This window comes from Canis lupus, chromosome 9, assembly GCF_003254725.2.
Source record: "Canis lupus dingo isolate Sandy chromosome 9, ASM325472v2, whole genome shotgun sequence".
NCBI lineage: Eukaryota > Metazoa > Chordata > Mammalia > Carnivora > Canidae > Canis > Canis lupus.
The window spans coordinates 880,619-899,629 of record NC_064251.1 but is presented as its reverse complement, the minus strand read 5'-3'; the positions used below and the strand labels follow the sequence as shown (position 1 = coordinate 899,629).

Genomic DNA, 19,011 nt, shown 5'->3' with positions numbered 1-19,011 from the left:
GGCAGTGGTGGGGGCGAGGACCCCCCCGCCCGCGCTGCCCCCGGCGGGTGGCGTGGGTCCCGGGGCGCAGGGGAGCCCGCCGGGGCTTGGGCGCCGGCGCCCCCCACCGAGCGGTCCCCGAGCCGCGCGCGCCGGGTTCGGGGCGGGCCCGCGCCCCCCGCGCCCCCCGCCGGCCGCGCTCGGCTGTCTCCGCGCCCGGCGCTCGGCGGCGCTCGGCTGTCTCCGGCCGCTCGGCTCGGCGCTCGGCTCGGGTCCGCGGCCGCTGCGGCGCCGGCGCCGGGCATTTCTCCGCAGCTCGGCTCGCGGCCGCGCCCGCCCGGCCCGCGCCCATGCAGGCCATCAAGTGCGTGGTGGTCGGCGACGGGTGAGCGCGGGGCGCGGGGCGGGGCGGGGGCGCCGGACCCCGGGGCGGCGGGCGCGGCGGGCGGGGCGGGCGGGGGCCGGGGGCGCGGGCCTGCGGCCCACCTGATGCTGTGCGGCCTCCGGGGGTGGGGCCGGGCCTCTCACCTGCACGGAGCCCCGCGGCCGCCCCCCGCGGAGGCCCGGCGGGGCCGTGGGAGGGGGCGCCGTGCGGGGCGGGGGCGGGGCGGGGGCTGAGGCTCGGCCTGTGTCCACAGCGCCGTGGGGAAGACCTGCCTGCTCATCAGCTACACGACCAACGCCTTCCCGGGAGAGTACATCCCCACCGTGTGAGCGCTGCGCGGGGGCGGCGGGCTCCCTCCGCGGGCTCCCTCCGCGGGCTCCCTCCGCGCGCTCCCTCCCCGGGGCTCCCCTGGGCGGCGGCGCCACGCGGGGTGTGTGGCCCCGGCCCGGCCCCGCCGACAGGCCCGCTCTGCCTGGCAGTTTCGACAACTACTCGGCCAATGTGATGGTGGACGGCAAGCCGGTGAACCTGGGGCTGTGGGACACCGCGGGGCAGGAGGACTACGACCGGCTGCGGCCACTGTCCTATCCCCAAACTGTAGGTGACAACGGGGCCAGCCCCCGGGGGGCTGGGGCGCTTGGGTGCGGGGTGCTTGAGGTCCTGCCGGGGGTCATGGGGGCCGTGTGGAGGGCCTTGACCGCTCCCACCTGGGCCCCCCTCGCCTTTCTCCCAAGGACGTCTTTCTGATCTGCTTCTCGCTGGTGAGCCCGGCATCCTTTGAGAATGTTCGAGCCAAGGTAGGCCTGTGCCGCTGGGAGGACCCGTGTGCAGGAGCAGGGGGCGTGGGGGGGTGCCCAGAGCACCTTCCCGGCAGGGCAGGGACAGTGTTGCCTGAAGACCTTAGGTCACGTGTCCTTGGGAGGCAGAGGAGATCTGTTTTGCTTGGATCTGAAGGTGACCCAGGGGAGCGATGAGGGGGCAGAGGCAGGGTAGGGGTGCTGGGTGAGGCGCTCGGGGCCAACTACGAGGGCCATGGAAACTTCCCGGTGGGTATTTTTGTCCTTGGCGGTTTCCCCACCAAGCCCACTGGCCACTTCATGAAGCAGGAAGGGCTCAGTGTGGCGCAGGGGCTGAGAGGAGGGGACCCTTGGGGGCCATGGCCTGCTGTGGACATGGCTGCAGGACAAAGCCCCAGGTGTAGGGGTCAGAGCCTCCATCCCCACAGTGGTACCCAGAGGTGCGACACCACTGCCCCCACACGCCCATCCTCCTGGTGGGCACCAAGCTGGACCTCCGCGACGACAAGGACACCATCGAGCGGCTGCGGGACAAGAAGCTGGCCCCTATCACCTACCCCCAGGGCCTGGCCATGGCCCGGGAGATTGGTGAGCGGGCACCACAGGGGCAGGAAGGGGGCGGGGGCGTGCCCTGGAGGGCACAGAGCGGGCCCCCGCCATGCTGACCCCGCTTGCACTGTCCCTCCCACCGCCACCAGCCCCTCCGTCGCTGACCCCCGTCCCTCGCTCCCCCTAGGCTCTGTCAAGTACCTGGAGTGCTCGGCCCTCACCCAGCGGGGCCTGAAGACCGTGTTTGACGAGGCCATCCGGGCTGTGCTCTGCCCACCCCCCGTGAAAAAGCCGGGGAAGAAGTGCACGGTCTTCTAGAGCCTGCCTCTGCAGGAGCAGCCCCGCCCGGCCCTGTTTGCTGTCGTATTGAGATGTTTGGTGTCTCTGAGTCCGCTGTGGGGGAGTGGTGTGGGTGGGGAGGGGGAAGACGCATGGGGACGCGGCCACCGCTCCTGGGGACGGGGCTGGGGCACCAGAGTCCTGTCTGCTCTGTCTCCTCTTTCTGGGGGCACAGCTCCAGCTCTGCCTGGCCCCCACGGGAGGCTGGAAGGGAGCAGGGTCTCCCTCGGGCTGCAGGGGCGGGTCCAGGGCAGCCCCAGGATGGGCTTCCTGATGGGGGGGGTTGGGGGGATGGGTCCTGTTCGTGCGCCCCAGGATGGGGTGGCCCTTTCTTCTTTTATACAATAAACATTCTCCACCAACATCTCTCGCCTGTCTGGGTACTCGCCTCTTTCCGCGGGGTGCTTCGCCCCTCACCTCCATCAGGGAGAACACAGAGGGGGAAGCTTGACCCCACACACTGGGCAAGATGAGAAGAAGACCCCGCTCAGCTGTGTCCGGGGACAAAGGATGTGACCAGACCAAAGTGGGAGTAAGGGCACGGAGCCCCTTTGGGGTGAAGAGGGCCAGTCCCCCCAGTACTGACTTCCAGGTCCTGAGAGGGGCACACTCACTGAGCAGCCAGATGTGGTCGGGGTCCACTGAGCCCCACAGAGCCCGTCAGGACTGTGCAGCAGCACCCCCCAACCCCGCCCCCGCCGGGCCTGAGCAACACTCAAGAGGGGAGGCAGGTGGTACAGTCTGGCAGGGCTGAGAAATCCTGAGAGGTGGGGCCGGTCGGCCGGGGGTGGGGGGGTGGGGGGGCCTTGGTCCGGCGCTCAGACTTCACCCTGAGGCCACAGGGCACCTCCAGGCAGACACGTGATTGCACCGCTCCCCACAGTGCGTAGAGCAGGCCCGAGCCGAGTCTGAAGGGCCAGCTGCGGCTGCCGGGAGTTAGCCAGCTGCCAGAGAGCCTTTATTGATCATCGTATGATTACATGTAGCCGAATTGAAAGCAAAATCAACTCCGAATACTGCAAACACCCCTAGCTGATCCCGTACGCAGCACTATCGTCCATGTCCCTGTGGTAAGGATAAAGGTGGGAGCCCTCAGGGCGCCTGCGGGCCGTTGGTTGAGCTTCTGACCCTTGGTTTCAGCTCAGGTCATGACCTCGAGCACGGTGTGGAGCGGTCAGCTCCGCACTCAGCAGGGAGGGGGCTTGAGGTCCTCTTTCCCTTTCCTCTCCCTCTACACTGTGTCTCTAAAAATAAATCAAGGGACGCCTGGGGGGCTCAGCGGTTGAGAGAACACCTCCGGCTCAGGTCGTGATCCTGGAGTCCCAGGATCAGTCCCACATCGGGCTCCCTGCATGGAGCCTGCTTCTCCCTCTGCCTGTGTCTCTGCCTCTCTCTGTGTGTCTCTCATGAATAAATAAATAAAATATTTTTAAAAAATATTTTTTAAAAAATAAGTCAATAGTAAAAAAAAAAAAAGTGGGAGACCACGCAATTCTCCCCAGCCCTGTCCTCAATGCCATCAAATGGCTGCGTGTCTACACGGCTGCAACAGGCAGGTTCTCCCACGGGACTTGATTTACCATGAACTGTCTAGACGGAAAGCAACAGAGAAGTGCAGATCAAGCTCCCGTGCTGCGTCCCATGTGCTCAGTACTTTGTGAGGAACTCTTAAAAAGGTGAAAAAAAATGTTATTCCAGTATCTGAGAACTATCATCTAATTCAACAAGGAAGTTGTTCAGATCCCTGACAATTAGCGAAGCTCCCATGTCCATCTTTCTCGTTTCTCGTTTGTCTAACTCATTAACTGAGGAACATCAACCAACATTTACGTCAGGATTACCCCACAGAGCCGGCTGCTAAAGACTCCGCTGCCTGTACCCCAAAGGCCTCTGGACAGGGCCAAAGGTCATCCTTGGTCAAATTCACCACCAGGCTTAAGAGCTGGCCTTCTGGAAGGTCCCACTTCCCAGGCCTGAAAACCTCAGGCAAGGGAGTCACGTGCCACCCGGCCTGGGGTGTGAGTCCACCGGGGACTCACTCCTGCACGCAGCCCGGGACTCTGCATCGTCTGGCCACTTGCCAGAGCCTAGGAATCAATGTGCAGGCTGAGCAGAAGACTCATGTTTATTGGAGAAACTGGGTGGCGGGGGGGGAGGGGTGTCAGGTAGAGACTCAGGTGGCCAGGAAGCCCCCATCCACCGGCACAGCGGAACCCGTGGTCATGCTGCTCCGGTCACTCAGCAGGAAGAGGATGGTGTCCACCACGTTCTCCACCTCTGCAGGCAGGGTGGGAGTCAGGGCACAGGTGAGGGGGTGCTCCTCCATCCTCCCTTCCCACCCCTCATCTAGGCAGGCACTGGGGCTACTGGTGCAACTTCCAGCTGGGCTCCTGCCTGACTCACCCGCAAACTTGCCAAGTGGGATTCGATCCAGCATGGTCTTGGCCTTCTGAGGGTTGCTCCAATTGGCCTGGCCCATGGGGGTCATCACCACTGTGGGGTTCACCGTGTTCACACGGATCTGCACCAGGAGGATAGGGAGGTCAGCAAGGCAGACTAGTTGCCCAGGGTATGTGGGCTGGGTGGTAGGAGGCATCCCACAGGGCTCACCTTGTGTGGCCCAAGCTCCAGAGCCATCACCTTGGTCAGCATGTCCATGGCACCCTTGGTGGAGCCTGTGAGGAGCGGCATGCCTGGAGTCCGAGCTGGCCACAGGCTTGGGGGTCCGTGGGGTCAGGCGAGGGCGGAGTGGGGGGCTTACTCACAGTAGACGCTGTGGTTGGCTATTGCTCGCTGCGAGGCCTGGCTGGAGATGTTCACGATGGACCCTGGGGCTCCCCTGGCTATTAAGCCACGGGCCACAATCTGGAATTGCAGAGGGAACGTGAGGCAGAACTAGTCACCCACCGGCCGTTCCCACCCCTGCCCTGAAGGCAGCTCACCTGGGACACTTGGATGATGGCCCGCAGGTTCACGTGGAAGGACCTGGAGGCAGATGGGGAGACCCTGGTCAGGGACTGGGGCCTGCTGCCGCAGGGGCCAGCCCTTGCCCTAGGGTTCCCCAACCCTGGCCGGCTCACGTGTCACACGCCTCCTTGGTGACCTCCAGGAAGGGCTGCAGCAGCGCCACGGCAGCATTGTTCACCAGCAGGTCCACGGGGCCCACGCTGCCCAGCGCCCGCTCCGTGGCCTCCCAGTCACCCAGGTCCACACACACGGGCTCCACCCCGGGACACTGTGTGTATGGGGGGGGCACAGCTGGGGGAGGCTCCATGCCCGGGGAGGGGGGGGCGCACAGCTGGGCCTCTGCCACGTGAGGCCTTCCAGGCCGACCGGGAGGGGTTAGAGGTCCCGGAGGGTCCGGCGCCCCAGGCCGCTGAAGGAGGTGGCTGAGGCACCAACACGGCCCCTGGGCCCCTGGCCGGTCCACTGCCCGCACCCCAGGCTGCAGGGCAGCCGTTTCTGGCTCCTTTCAAGCCCAGGCGGCAGCGCCATTCCCCCGACACTTGGCCACCCACGGACATCCGGTTGTGCCCCGGGAGGGGCTGCTGAGGGTCCCCGGTCAGCCTCAGCGCCTGGCGCCTGCGCGTGGCTCGTGGCCCGTGGCGGGGTGGCGGGGGGACAGGGTGGAGCCTACCTCACGGACCAGGCTGTCCAGGTCGGCCTGGGTCCGGCTCACTGCCACCACCTGCACCCCCATGGCGTGCAGCGCCTGGACCGTGCTGCGCCCGATGCCTGCAGGGAGTGTGGGTGGGTGTGGCGCACCGCTGCCCCCCGACCCCCGCCGCCTGGACCCCCGGACCCCTCCTCCTGGACCCCGGCCACCCCCTGGACCCCGGACCCCTCCTCCTGGACCCCGGCCACCCCCTGGACACCTGGAGCCCGACCCGCGGACCCCAGCCACGGCCTGGACCCCCGGCCACCCTCTGGACCCCCGGACCCTGTCCCCTGGACCCCGGCAACCCCCAGACCCCTCCTCCCGGACCCCGGCCACCCCCTGGACCCCCGGAGCCCGGCAGCCCCGCAGGCCCACCTTTGCCCGCCCCCGTGACGAGCGCCCGGCGGCCCGCGAGGCCCAGCTCCATGGCCGCGGTTCCGACTCTGCGCGCGGCGCGGCCCGACCGCAGGCGGGAGCGGGGCGGGGCGGGGCGCGGGGGACCAGTCACAGGCCGGTGTCCGGTGGGGCGGGGACATTGCGAGAGCACCGCCCGGGGCGGGGGAGGGGCGGGCCGAGGGGGCGGGCGCGGCGGGGCGGCCGGTCAACCTCCGCGCGTCTCCTCCCGGCGGGCGGTTGCAGACCCAGGGGTGGTCGGTGGCGGCCGGAGAAGGCGCCGCGGCGCGGGAGGACGGCCTGGCCCTCCTGCCCCGCCCCCGGCGTGGCTCAGCCGCTTCACTTGGACAACTGTCAGCCTGAAGAAGCCACTGCCGCAAAGGTCCACTCGAACTTCCAGGGGGCTGAACCCCAGTGTAAAGGCCTGCCCACTTAAGACCACCAGCTCCTTTTTTTTTTTTTTAAAGATTTTATTTATTCCTGAGAGACACACAGAGAGAGACAGAGACAGAGGCAGAGACACAGGCAGAGGGAGGAGCAGGCTCCATGCAGGGAGCCCGAGGCAGGACTCGATCCCAGGACCCCGGGGTCACGCCCTGGGCTGAAGGCGGCTCTAAACCTCTGGGCCACCTGGGCTGCCCGAGACCACCAGCTGTTTAAAACACTTGGGCAGGGCAGCCCCGGTGGTGCAGTGGTTTGGCATCGCCTGCAGCCCAGGGCGTGATCCTGGAGACCCTGGATGGGTCCCGCATCGGACTCCCTGCATGGAGCCTGCTTCTCCCTCTGCCTGTGTCTGTCTCTGTCTCTCTGTCTCTCTTTCTGTGTGTCTCTCGTAAATAAATAAAATCTTAAAAAATAATAATAAAACGGGATCCCTGGGTGGCGCAGCGGTTTGGCGCCTGCCTTTGGCCCAAGGCGTGATCCTGGAGACCCGGGATCGAATCCCACGTCGGGTTCCCGGTGCATGGAGCCTGCTTCTCCCTCTGCCTGTGTCTTTGCCTCTCTTTCTCTCTCTCTCTCTCTCTGTGACTATCATAAATAAATAAAAAAAAATTAAAAAAAAAAAATAAAACACTTGGGGCAGGATAAGGAGACATGGGATTGGGGTTGTCGGGGTGGTGTCCAGCGATGGCAAGCTTTGCTTCCTGAGGCTGTGGGGTCATTTACAGACATATATGAGCCTGCGTGTGCACTGCCTCACCCATAAAAGCTGATATGTGGGTCATGGTGAGAAAGCCTAGAACTGCCTGGAGTCCCTTCTGTGGTCAAGAATAGGGACTCGGTGATTGCAGGGCCTCTGGGTCGCTGGGGCTTTGGGCCCAGAGGAGTGGACAGGCTGGAGGAGACGGTAGCCAGGGCAGCATACAGCACAGACCTGAGAAGCCCCTGGAGAACAGCCAAGGGAGTCCTCCCCACCCAGCCTGGCCCTGAGGTGCACACCCTGTGGCTTCCCAGCAAACCCTGTCCTCTGCCTGCCGGAGGCCACCTGAGGTCCTTTTGGGAAGGCACATCAGCTTAGATCCCTTCTGTGACTTTCCTTTGACCTCAGAACGGTGTCCAAACCCTCTGACCTGTCCTGTGATCCCCAGTGGGTCAGTCCAGCTGCCACAAGCCCTGCTGCGGGAGGGCCCTGCAGGTTGGCCAGAAATGCCCCGAGCTGTGCCCACCACCGCCAGGGCCGGAGGCTCTCCTAGCCCCGCAGTACCCACCCAACCCCTCTTCCCCACTTCCTGGGCCAGGGAGGGACGCTTTCCCAGTCTAGCTGAGGGACCACCACAGGCTGCATCACCCCGCGGTTGCCATGTGGGGGCTCCACTCAGGCGAGCTCCAGTGAAACCCCACAGGGCCCGCAGACCTGTTGGGTCTGGACTCTGCCGGGACAGCAGGCAGGCCCCACTGCGGACCCATTCCGGCCAGTGGTCTGGTGCGGGGAGGGAAGTGTGCGGGATAAACTGGGCTGCTCCAGCACCGCCCCGTCCCAGCGGCTGGGGGCCGGTCCCGTCTTCCCGAGGGATGGCCTGGTCCAGTCCAGGGCACCTTCCCCAGCTCCCAGACCCGCAGCCGCCCGGCTGCTGGCGGTCGGAGCTGCGGGGTGGGGAAGGTGGCCGCAGCCGCCCTCTGCCCTGCCCTCTGGCCTCCGCGCAGGGCTGCTGCGCTGCTCTGGGGAAGAGCATGGGCCGCGAGGCTCTCTGTGCAAACAAGGCGCAGCCCTGCAGCCAGGAGCCAGGTCGCGGGGAGTCCCGGCGGCCGGGGATCCGCCCCCTCACCTCCCGGCGCCTCCCTCCAAACCCGGCAAGCACCGGATCCAGGACAATGGCTTCCGTTTATTTAGGCAAATCCCACCAGCGACGGAGGACACAGCGGGCGGGGGCGATGAGGCGAGTTTCACGGCGGCGCGGCTGTGGGTGCGGAGCGCGGCCACACACGGAGCCTGCACCGGAGATGGGCTGCCGGGGCCGGGGCGGGGCCGGGGCGGGCGGGGGCGGGGCCCGGTGGACCGAGCTGAGCCCCGCTGGCTCGCCCGCGCCGGCGCCCTAGGAGGCCAGGTACCCGCCGTCCACGAGGATGCCCGAGCCGCTGGTGGAGGCGCTGCGGTCGCTGAGCAGGAAGAGGATGCTGTTGACCACGTCCTCCATGTCTGCGGGTTGCGGCGGGGGCAGGCGGGGTCAGCGGGGGCGCGTCCCGGCAGCCCCGGCCCCGCCCCGCCCGTGCCCGCTCCCCGCAGCCCCGCTCACCAGCGAACTTCCGCAGCGGGTGCCGCTCCTTCAGCTTCCGGACTAACTCGGGGTCCGTCAGGATCTTCTGGCTCATGGCCGTCGGCACCACCGTAGGGTCCACGGAGTTTACCCGAATCTAGGGCCCGGGGGCCAACGACGGCCTCAGCAGGTAGGTGAGCCCCCCTTGCCCCCCCCACCCCCCCCACCGCCGCCCCGCAGAACTTACTTTCCGTGTCCAATCTCTGACCCCACTGCCAGAGCCTCGGATCCCCCTCAGGCCTCTCCCATACCCCACGCCCCATGCTGCCCATGACCCTTGCCAGCTGCAAGCCCCACTCCCCAGCACCTACCTTGTGCCTGCAGACCCACCTCCTGTGGCCCCCCCCACCCCTGTCCCTCAGGGCCCCCTTTCCACGCCCACCTTGTATGGCCCCAGCTCTGAGGCCATGGCTTTGGTGAGCATGGTCATTGCACCCTTGGTAGAGCCTGTGGAGGGAGGGCAGTGCTGAGGACACTTAGGGATTCAGCCTTCTTTGCACAGAGGCTAAGCCTGGAGCCCAGCATCTCCTGCATGGAATGTGGGGGGCGGGGCTACAGGCTGGGCAGAGGGACTCACTGTAGACAGATAAGTTGGGGAAGGTGACATGGGCCACCATGCTGGAGACATTGACGATGGAGCCAGGCACTCCACGGTGGATCATGCCCCGGGCCACAATCTAGAAGCCAAGAGAGGGGCAATCTGACCCCACCGTGCTCCCACCTGGGCCTTGTTATCGCTGGGCCTTGTCCTCCCCCTGGCTCACCTGGGATACCTGGACCACCGAGCGCAAGTTCACGTTGAAGGCCCTGGGGGAGGGGCATAGAGTCAAGTGCGTGGCCACATCTGCCCCACGATCTCAGCAACCCTGCCCCAGTCTACCAGCTCTCCTACTCCCCACCTGTCGAAGGCCTCCTTGGTGACCTCCAGGAAGGGCTGCAGCAGCGCCACGGCAGCGTTGTTCACCAGCAGGTCCACAGGGCCCACGCTGCCCAGCGCCCGCTCCGTGGCCTCCCAGTCACCCAGGTCCACACACACGGTCTCTATCCCAGGGCACTGTGGAGAAGCATTGGCTGGTGACCAAAGGAGGTGGTCCCAGCAGGCTCACAAAGGTGTGTGGGAGCAGGCTCTGGCCCTGGCGCTGGGGGTGAGGGGGTGGGGTGGAGGTTATGTGCCTCACCTCCTTGGAGAGGCTGACCAGGTCAGTGTTGGTGCGGCTCACGGCTAACACTCTGGCTCCCAGGCCATGCAGGGCCTTCACAGTGTCTCTCCCGATCCCTGCAGGGGTGCAGTGGGTGAGCAGATGGCTCAGTACATGTAGCTCAAGGCTGAGGGCCAGGGCTGCAGCCCCTTTCACTGAGGAAAGAACAAGGTGCTGGCCAGAGGATGGACACCATGGGGCAAGAGGCCGTCTGAGTCAGAATCTCTGCCAGCCAGGATCTGACCACGGGAGGCCCCGGAGAGCAGCTCCTTCCCACTGGGCCGGGGGAAGAGGTCCCAGATGGATCTCTGAGCCTGAGGGCCACTATCTAGGGGCGGGGGACTTGCTTGCACTGACCAGGGAGTGGCCAGTGTCCTGTTCCAACACAGCCTGCTAGGTGGTGGACATCAGCCTGGGCTCAGGTCCAGGGGCTGCTAGGAGTGCAGGGGGGCGATAATTGCTGGCGGGGCGGTCTGTGACAGGCATGCAGGGACTCCCAGGATCCCCAACACAGGCCTGTGAGGCTTCAGGGAAGACCCCACCTTCCTCTCCAGCTCAGCCCCTCCCGCACCCTCACCTGCTCTACACATACCCACCTTTCCCTGCCCCTGTCACCAGGGCCTGCAGGCCGCTGAAATTCAGCTGCATGGTGCTCACTCAGAGCCTCCCTCCAGCGGGAGAGGAAGGCATGGAGGTTTTAAAGGCCTGGGGCGGGCCGTTGTGGGGGCGTTGAGGAAGGAGGGCTGGGGGCACAGGGCAGGGGTGGGGCATCACAGCAGCTCTGTTTCCTTGTTCACAGGAATCTTCTTTTTTTTTTTTTTTTTTTTTTTTTTTTTATTTATTTATGATAGGCACACAGTGAGAGAGAGAGAGGCAGAGACACAGGCAGAGGGAGAAGCAGGCTCCATGCACCGGGAGCCCGATGTGGGACTCGATCCCGGGTCTCCAGGATCGCGCCCTGGGCCAAAGGCAGGCGCTAAACCGCTGCGCCACCCAGGGATCCCGGAATCTTCTTTTTTTAATATTTTATTTACTTGACAGAGAGAGAGCTTGTGGGTGTGAAAGAGCACAAGTAGGGGGAAGGGCAGAGGAGGAGGGAGAAGCAGGCTCCCTGCTGAGCAAGGACACTGGGCTGATCCCAGGACCTTGTTCATGACCTGAGCCGAAGGCAGACGCTTCACCACTGTTCACAGGAATCTGCTGCCCTCCTCACCCATACCTCACAGGTGCTGGCCCAAAGCTCAACGCTGAGTTTTGGAAAAGTAAATAAAAATAAATCCTAGACTGGGGCCATGCCTGTTCTTGGCTGGTTGGAGACAGTGGCCAAGGCGCGCTGGGCTCAAGGCTGGCCTCCTGCCCTCCTGACCCTGACTCCACCGGGGCCCCAGCGTGGGGGCCACTGCGGCTCCAGAGTCTTCCTCACCTGCCCCTGGCCAGCCCGGGAATTCCTACCCTCTGGCCACCCGCCCAGCGCTGAGCCCTGTCCACAGGAGTGGCTGTCCTGAGGTGCCCACATTCCCTCTCAGGTGTGGCTCTGGGAGGGGGGGTCCTCTCCTTCCCCAGCTGTCCTTCTCTGGTTTCCCTCCCTCCCCGCCTTTTGCATTTCATCTCCGTGCAAATCCGATGTACTCTTCCAGGTGCCCGAGGAGCCACTGATCCCTGTGGCTTCTGATGGGGATGAGCCGGGGGCATGTCCTGAGCGCCTCCCAGTCCTGTGCAAGGGGCCTTGTGGGACCAAAGCCACCGTCCGGAGGTCCTGCGTTCAGGGCACATGAACACCCCCGCCAGGCCCTCCAGGTGTGGCCCGGACATGCAGGTGAGCCCTGCCGCCTCTCCCTCCCTCAGACCTGGCCAGATACCAGGTGCAGCCCCAGCAAGACAGGCTCCTGTCCTGAGAGCCATCCTGCGTCTCTGAGACCCCTGAACTCCAGAGCACCCAGGTGGGCTTGCCCTTGGGGGTAGAAGGTTGGCAACCCTCACCCTGGGTATGACACAGCACATTCCATCTGGCTTTCTTCCCAGATACTTGTTAGAAATTCATCTCCAAGGGTGCCAGCTGTGGGGGTGGAAGGCTGAATCTGTCCCGTGCCCGGCAGGCCCCATTATGCACTGAGGGCTGGCTGGGAAGCGCGACCTTTGCTACAGCTAAGCCTTCGCCAACCATGGGACCCTCAGGTGTAAACCCAGATCCCCAGCACGGAGTGCCCCTGCCCCACCCCTGCCAGAGGCCCCGCAGCTGGCTTCCACGTGGCCTGGGGGACAGCCCCCACCCTCCGCCCGCCCCTTGCCTGATCTGTGCACAGAAGTCCCTCTGGGAGCCTTCTCCCAAACACCCGCAGGTTAAAAACATCTCCCTGCTTTCATTAACCCACACCCCAAATCAGAACCCAGCAGCAGGTGCCCCTCTCCTCCACGGTCACCACCAAGTTCCTGACACGTTCCAAATGTTACAGATAGTTTTTGAGATAATTCAGAATTACAAGGATGCCAGAGTCTCCTCCCCCTAAACCATCTGAGAGTAAAACACACCCTGTCACCTCCAAGTAGCTTCATGTCTGCTTCTTTCAAACACAGATGTTATCCTGCACAAGCACAGCACATGCTTGTGCACATGCACACACACACGATAGCCGGGAGTCTAGCAGCACGTGTCACTAGCTCCCATCCAGGTCTCGTTAACTAGCCCAGTGATGTTCTTTTTAAAAAGAACGGCTTCCTCGAGATTTAACTGATAGGCACTGTGAAGTGACAAAAACTCACCTGAGTACATTTGCAAGATCTAATTGGGTTTCTCAGTCAATTTGTGGATTAGGCATCTTCCCACCTAGGGGAGTAGAGAGAGGCCCCGCTGAGCAGCAGGAAAGGACACATTTTTGTTTATTTTTTATTTATTTATTTTTAAAGGTTTTATTTATATTTATTCATGAGAGACAGAGACACAAGGCAGAGGGAGAAGCAGGGTCCCTGCAGGGAGCCCAATGTGGGACTCAATCCCAGGACCCTGGGATCACGCCCTGGGTGGAAGGCAGAGCCACCCCAGGTCTCAAGGACAGGTTTTCAAAGGAAGAGAGGGAACGGGAGAAGGCAAGGCGAAGGCAAGGCGGCCTCCGGGAGGGGGGGGGGGTGGAGCGGGGTTTCTCAGTTTGCTTCCGAGCGCTGCCGGGCTGTGCCCAGGTCCACTGGGTCAGGGGTCTCTGTCTTCAGTGACTGCAGTTTGGGCTGATGGTTTTGAGCAACACTGAACGGATACACCTGGGGGCCTTGGCAAAGGGCGGTGAACCGGTCACTGCAATCAAGGCCATCAACAGGCCCACCCCCTGCGCAGGCGTCCTGGTGGCTCGGCCGTCCCTGGACCTCACTCCTCTTGCCTGGATCCCCCGTGTCAGTTCTGTGCAGGAGAAGCATCCAGAGCAGGCTCCCCCTGGGTTTGGGGCTGCCTGGTCTCTCATCTCCCTCACTGGGAACCCTCCTCAGTCTTTCCTTGACCTTTATGACCTTGACATTTCTGAAGACTGCAGGTCAGTTCTTTTTTTTTTTTCTTTCTTTCTTTGAGAGACCGCATGCAGGGGGCATGGGGAGGAGGAGGGAGGAGGCAGGCTCCCCGTGGAGCAGAGCCCAACGATGCAGGCTGCAGGACCCGATCCCAGGACCCCGGGATCATGACCTGAGCCACCTGAGCCCCCCGGGTGCCCCAGAGGTCAGTTCTTTGGTAGAAAGTCCCTCAGCTGGGCCTGCCCCGTGTTCCATCGTGAGTAGACGCTGTGGATCTCCGTCAGAGGCAGCGGGGAGAGGCCCGGGTCTCACGGATGGAAGGTGGTGGGACTGGGGTGTCAGCTCTGACCACCGCAGGCGCAGCGTCGTCCTCCCACTTCACATCTGTCCTCAGCGCCTCGGCAAGCATCCCCTGTGGCCACGCTGTCTCCGAGGCGCCAGAGAGGACTCGGGTCTGGGCCCCGTGGGCTGTCCACCCACCCAGGGGGACGGGCCACAGCACGTCTGACTTCACTTCCAGGTAAGGCCGCCCTGGCACCGGAGCTGGGGCGGGAGCGGGACGGGAGGGAGAAGCGCCCGCGTGGACGCCCGCCCGGCCCGGCCCCCACCCTCTGACTGTGCCCAGCTCTGCGGCCCAGCGCTGTGGCCACACGTCATGGCCACACGTCATGGCCACATGTCGTCCTGGGGGATCGGCGCCCCGCTGGCCCTCCCCACCCCCACCCCGCCGCTCTCTGGGGCAGAGGAGCTGCCGTGACCTTCCCTCCCCGCCTTGCGGAGGAGCAGCCGCCTGCATCCGCCCTTCGTGCCCTTCGTGCCACGGCCTTGCAGGCGGTGGGCGGCGGCGGCTGTGCGACCCGGTGCCCCCCGATGCCCGAGGGCGGAGGCCTACGCCAGGCTGCCCTCTCCGCTCTGTGTGCCCTCCACCCTCGGCGCCGCTCCCAGCCCGTTGTCCCCACACGGAGTCCCGCACACCCGTCCCCAAAGTCACGCTGCTACTTGGCCCAGCGGACAGACGGACGGACGGACCGCTGTGCGAGCGGCCAGAGCTGCCCGGGGCCTGTGCGGCAGGATGATGCAGCCCGGCTGCCGCGGCCTCTCGGCAGAGGGACACTAGGCTCCCCGCACTGGGTGCAAAGTGCGACCCCGCGACCCGCCCCAGTGTGCCCTCGGTGCTTCAGCGGTTGGTGCTGCTGCTTTCACACAGTGTCCCTGGGGCCCGAGCGGTCCCCTGGCACCATCACTCGGGGTGACACTGAGCATGCATCTGCAGAAGCTCAGCGCTTCCAGGACCATTGAGGATACTTTCGGGTCCCTTGTGCAGGCCTTGTGCTGGGACTGCCCCTTCCCCTGTGTCTCTGCGCCAGGAGAAGCAGCCAGCACAGCCCGCCGCCCCTGTCCCCCTGCCCCCCCACCGTCCCTGCCGTCCCCACATGCCCTGTATCCCTGTCCCCCTGCCCCCCACCCCCCTGCTGTGGAGTGGTGCGCAGCTGCGGGCACAGGAACGCAGACACCATGGGGCACAGCCCACCGTGAGCAGCGAAGCAGGCCGCCGCCAGCCCCAGGCCCAGCCTCCTGTGGGGTCCCAGCCGCTGCCAGTGTCTGTGTGAGCCTGGGACCCAGAGGCCATGGGGGCAGGGCCAGGGCCTGCAGATGCGCACAGGTGCCAACATGCGCCCCCCCAGCGGCCGGGGCACAGGGCAGCCCCACGGCCTCCCGCAGCCTCCCGCGAGCCCCCTGCCAACCCCCACGCGCGCCCCCACCCCAGGGCCTCTCACACGGGCTCATCACTGCCTCCTAAAGGAGGGTATTGGCTCCTCACTGCACAGCATGAGGAACCACGTCTGGCTTGTGCTCTGCGCTTGGATTGCGTGTGCTGGACCCAGAGGGAAGGGGACCGTGAAACAGGCCGCAGGAAGGGTGTGGCCCGGCTGGCAGGAGCCCGAGGCTTGGATGGGGAGCAGTCACTCAGCCGCGCTGCATGGGCGTCCCTGGCCAAACCCCTGAGGGAGAAGGGCGGGCCGGTGGGGTCTGGCCCTGGCCTCTGGCCCTGGGTTCCTGACTCCGAGCCTCTGCAACGTCCCTCCTGACGAGCATCTCGGTGTATGGGGCCTCGCTGTGGGTAGTCTGGGGGCTGATTTATGCGGGGTGGGGGGGCCGCCCGAGATGGGCACCTGTGGGGAGGGCGGTAGTCTGCGGCCCGGCGGCCACACAGCCAGTGGGCAAGCGAGTGCCCCAAGCCCCCGGCACCAGGACAGGCAAGCTTCCCGGGTTGGCAGCATGTGCTCAGTGTCACAGGCCAGGATTCCGAGGGGAAGAGACCGTGGGAAGGCCCCCCACCCCGCCAGGTGCCACCCTGTCTCTCCCTGTGGTGGTTTTCTGATTCCATTTGCTGTAATAAAACTGTGATCCTAAATGCAGCACCTTCCGGGCTTCTGTGGATTGCTCTAGCGACTTACGAAAGCTGAGGGTGGCCCTGGGACCCCTGACCTCGCCACCGCTGTCGGAGATGGGGATGGTCTCCTGGGGATGATGCTTCCCTGGGCTGCAATTTTCTTTTCTTTCCTTTTCTTTTCTTTTTTCTTTTCTTAAGATTTTATTTATTTATTCATCAGAGACACAGGCAGAAGGAGAAGCAGGCTCCATGCAGGGAGCCCAATGTAGGACTTGATCCTAGGTCTCCAGGATCACACCCCAGGCCGAAGGCAGCGCTAAACCTCTGAGCCACTGGGGCTGCTCCAGGCTGCAGTTGCTAAGCTCTGTTGCCACAGGCCAGACCCGCGCTGCAATCACAAGCCCCGGAACCCCAGGGCCCTGACATGAGGAAGCCTCCCCGACGCCCCCCGGGCCCGGGGCCAGCTGTGCAGCCTCTGCCACCTCGTCACCTCATGGCTGCACCCTCTGGAACTTGGTCCTCGCAGCGGGTGGCGTGGGGGCTCTCAGAGCAGACCTGGGAGTGACGGGCCTTGCTTCCCCCTGCAGCTGCGCTGAGCCTCCCGGTCCCACCTGCACTTAGCGCCCAGGTGAGTCCGGGAGTAGCAGGCTGTGTGCTGGGTCCCCACAAACCACCTGGCCTCTGAACTTTCCAGTGACCACCCGTGGTTCCCAGTCCTTCTCACCTCCTCTTCTCTCCACAGACCCTTCACATCGACCCTCCTCCCCCTGGGCTGACAGCCTACCTCCTCCAGTGCTGACCCCGGCCCCCCGCCCTCTGCCCTCTGCTCCCAGCACCCCCTCAGCCCCCCCAACTACGGCTCCTGTCTGCTCTCACTTGCAGAAAAACACCTGCAGAGAGAAGCTGTTCTCAGCAGCTCCTTCCCCAGGAGACCCTGTGCGTGAGCCCCCTGTGTGCAGCCCTAGTGGCGCCCCAGGCCCTGCCTCACTGCCTGCCCGCTGCACAGGCCCGGGGGTTGCCGGGGAGGGCAGCCCAGCACACGCTTGCCACAGAGCTGGGCCAGGGCAGCAGGGCAGGGAGGACAGTGGGCAGGGCGCTGAGGCCCCGAGGACTCTGGCTTCTCATGCGGCAGGTGCTGGCAGGTGGGTGGGGGGTGGGGAGACCCGGGTGCCCAGAAACCCCACGTGAAAGGCCTGGCTGCAGCTGGACAAAGGTCCTTCCCAAGCCTCCGAGCAAACTTCTCAACTTCTCAGGTTCCCTCCTTAAGAGGGAGGGAGGTTTTAAGTACTTTTCCTGTTTCTCAGGACAAGGAGAGTGCACTTGAGCAGACCTGCCTGAAACTGGCAGCCACACCCCACAGGGGACACTTGAGCAGGAAGCAGTGGGGATGCCACCTAGAAACTTCTGTGACCGGGAGGTGTGGACAGGCAGGGTCGCAGGACTGTACTCTGTCCCTCCAGAAGGTGGTGAGGCGGGGAGGGTGCCGGTGGGCACGGCGCCTGGAAACCACCACCGCCTCCCAAGGGCACTTCGGTGCCAGGAAGGCCGAGGGACCGGGGCTGCCCTGTGCTGTTCACACTGAGCGAGTGGCTTCTCTTGGAGCGGCCGCCTCTGCCGGGCCCTGTCACCACCCACGCCCCGAGCCTGCGCTGTTTTAGGCCTTTCCTCATGCTCCGCTGGCCGCCTCGGCCCACCAGGACCCGCTGGCTCCACTCCACGAGCTCCACGAGGGTCTGCCTGCATCCCGTTTCCCATCCCCCAGGCCAGCCCACCTGCGCTCTCCCAGCCCAGCTCTCAGCCCTGCTGCTCCTGCGTGTTGCCGGGAGAGGCCCGGGCTCCCTCCCCGCTGGCCGCTGCCTGCTTGGCTCTCTGCTCCCTCACCGTCTGGGCTTCTGGGCCCAGGAAGCCAGGCTGGAATGTCAGCTTCTCTGGGGGTCGCCCCTCTGGGTTCTTGCACCCCAGGTGACCCCAGGGCTGACGTGACAGCCTGAACCCCAGGAGGACAGGTGTGCCGTCCACCACTGTCTCCCTGGCACTTGGCAGAGACTGTGCTTCCAACCGTGTCTGTGGAGTGAGGAATGAGTGAACGAACAAACGGCACATTCGTTGTTTTTTTAAAAGATTTTTTTATTTTAGAGCAAGAGCGGGGTGGCAGGGAGCAGGGAGGAGCAAAGTAAGAATCACCGGGAGCTCTGAGTACACCCGTGGGTGAGGACGGGGCGCTCGCCCCTCTGGGGGACGCCAGGGGCACCTCGACATTGTATTTTGTTTTCTTCTGGACACTGAGTGGCTTGAAAAGACCTAAGACCTTGGAGGTTGCATCGCCCGGGCCACCGTGTGGGTCCTGGTTCCGGAGGACCCGGGAGCAGCGCGTCCGCACCCCGTCGTCAGGCCCCGTGGGATGGCAGCCCGTCTGGGGCAGACCCTTACCCCGTGGCTGCGCCCGAGCCTGGCCCCTGCTGAGCCGCTGGCAGCCTCAGGGAGGCCCCCTGCATCCACCGTCTCCGGAAGGCCCTGACCCCACCCGGGCCGGGTGGTGTCTGGCCTCTTGGGAGTTCACTGCCTGGCAGCCTAGTGCGGGCCCGGGCACGTGAGGGGACACCTGGGCATCAGGGTCACTTGCCCGGAGGCTCCCGGGGCCTGGGCCGGAGCCGCCCTCTGACTGCTGACAGCTTCTCTGCTGGGCTCAGGCCTGAGGCCCCTGCACCCAGGACACTGGGGCGATGCAGAAGGGACAAGGGGTAGACCCGAAGGGCCTGTGGGCAGATGTCCCCGGAGGCTGAGGAGCTCCTGCCCGAGGCTCGGAGGCAGCGGCTGTAAGGGGATGCCCGAGGGAGAGCCTCGGGGGAGAGCCACCTGGGAGAGCCACGGGGCTGCCCCCCGAGGGGAGGGCCAGGGCTGCGGAGGTCCCTGGGCCCACCCACGCCCCCGGGACTTGACCCCAGTCTGCAGCTCCGCCACTCAGCCACACGTTTGGCAGCTTTTCTCCTTTCTCCCAGGCGAGGGAAACGGGGGACAGGCTGGGGGCCGGGGGGCCATGGGTGTGGCTTCAAGCTGCTTATTTATTTA

At 64.7% G+C, this 19,011-nt stretch overlaps 3 protein-coding genes across 7 annotated transcripts; 1 reads left to right on the top strand and 2 right to left on the bottom strand.

Moving 5' to 3' along the window:
- Positions 1 to 205: 205 nt before the first annotated feature.
- Positions 206 to 2,411, top strand: RAC3 (Rac family small GTPase 3). 4 transcript variants are annotated; one of them, XM_035720555.2, is made up of 6 exons: positions 206 to 364; positions 618 to 689; positions 844 to 961; positions 1,099 to 1,161; positions 1,600 to 1,749; positions 1,898 to 2,411. In XM_035720555.2, the coding sequence occupies exons 1-6, from the start codon at positions 330 to 332 to the stop codon at positions 1,943 to 1,945; spliced, it is 486 nt and encodes a 161-aa protein (XP_035576448.1). In that variant the 5' UTR covers positions 206 to 329; the 3' UTR covers positions 1,946 to 2,411. The 4 variants fall into 4 exon arrangements, with proteins under 4 accessions (XP_035576448.1, XP_025324150.1, XP_025324148.1 ...); XM_025468365.3 differs by having other exon boundaries at positions 1,590 to 1,753; positions 1,898 to 1,958; XM_025468363.3 differs by having other exon boundaries at positions 207 to 364; positions 1,590 to 1,749.
- A 1,745-nt stretch (positions 2,412 to 4,156) lies between these two features.
- Positions 4,157 to 6,220, bottom strand: LOC112672960 (L-xylulose reductase). Its single transcript, XM_025468366.3, has 8 exons — positions 6,083 to 6,220; positions 5,687 to 5,784; positions 5,130 to 5,284; positions 4,992 to 5,034; positions 4,815 to 4,914; positions 4,660 to 4,724; positions 4,453 to 4,570; positions 4,157 to 4,326 (listed from the first exon to the last, which is right to left on the bottom strand). The coding sequence occupies exons 1-8, from the start codon at positions 6,132 to 6,134 to the stop codon at positions 4,223 to 4,225; spliced, it is 735 nt and encodes a 244-aa protein (XP_025324151.1). The 5' UTR covers positions 6,135 to 6,220; the 3' UTR covers positions 4,157 to 4,222.
- A 2,184-nt stretch (positions 6,221 to 8,404) lies between these two features.
- On the bottom strand, positions 8,405 to 10,800 carry LOC112672961 (carbonyl reductase [NADPH] 2-like). Of its 2 annotated transcripts, none has more exons than XM_025468369.2 (8): positions 10,652 to 10,800; positions 10,035 to 10,132; positions 9,756 to 9,910; positions 9,621 to 9,663; positions 9,434 to 9,533; positions 9,239 to 9,303; positions 8,836 to 8,953; positions 8,405 to 8,738 (listed from the first exon to the last, which is right to left on the bottom strand). In XM_025468369.2, the coding sequence occupies exons 1-8, from the start codon at positions 10,701 to 10,703 to the stop codon at positions 8,635 to 8,637; spliced, it is 735 nt and encodes a 244-aa protein (XP_025324154.1). In that variant the 5' UTR covers positions 10,704 to 10,800; the 3' UTR covers positions 8,405 to 8,634. The 2 variants fall into 2 exon arrangements, with proteins under 2 accessions (XP_025324154.1, XP_025324153.1); XM_025468368.3 differs by having other exon boundaries at positions 10,035 to 10,210; positions 10,652 to 10,759.
- Positions 10,801 to 19,011: the final 8,211 nt, after the last annotated feature.

Excerpts from the sequence above, each read along its gene's own strand:
- RAC3 (XM_025468363.3), top strand. The coding sequence starts at position 330 with ATGCAGGCCATCAAGTGCGTGGTGGTCGGCGACGG. Across the intron at positions 365-617 it reads TGCGTGGTGGTCGGCGACGG|CGCCGTGGGGAAGACCTGCC; the intron begins GTGAGCGCGGGG and ends CTGTGTCCACAG. Across the intron at positions 962-1,098 it reads CACTGTCCTATCCCCAAACT|GACGTCTTTCTGATCTGCTT; the intron begins GTAGGTGACAAC and ends CTTTCTCCCAAG.
- LOC112672960 (XM_025468366.3), bottom strand. The coding sequence starts at position 6,134 with ATGGAGCTGGGCCTCGCGGGCCGCCGGGCGCTCGTCACGGGGGCGGGC. Across the intron at positions 5,785-6,082 it reads CGTCACGGGGGCGGGCAAAG|GCATCGGGCGCAGCACGGTC; the intron begins GTGGGCCTGCGG and ends CACTCCCTGCAG. Across the intron at positions 4,725-4,814 it reads AGCCAACCACAGCGTCTACT|GCTCCACCAAGGGTGCCATG; the intron begins GTGAGTAAGCCC and ends CGCTCCTCACAG.
- LOC112672961 (XM_025468368.3), bottom strand. The coding sequence starts at position 10,703 with ATGCAGCTGAATTTCAGCGGCCTGCAGGCCCTGGTGACAGGGGCAGGG. Across the intron at positions 9,911-10,034 it reads TGGTCAGCCTCTCCAAGGAG|TGCCCTGGGATAGAGACCGT; the intron begins GTGAGGCACATA and ends GCTTCTCCACAG. Across the intron at positions 8,739-8,835 it reads CCCGCTGCGGAAGTTCGCTG|ACATGGAGGACGTGGTCAAC; the intron begins GTGAGCGGGGCT and ends CGCAACCCGCAG.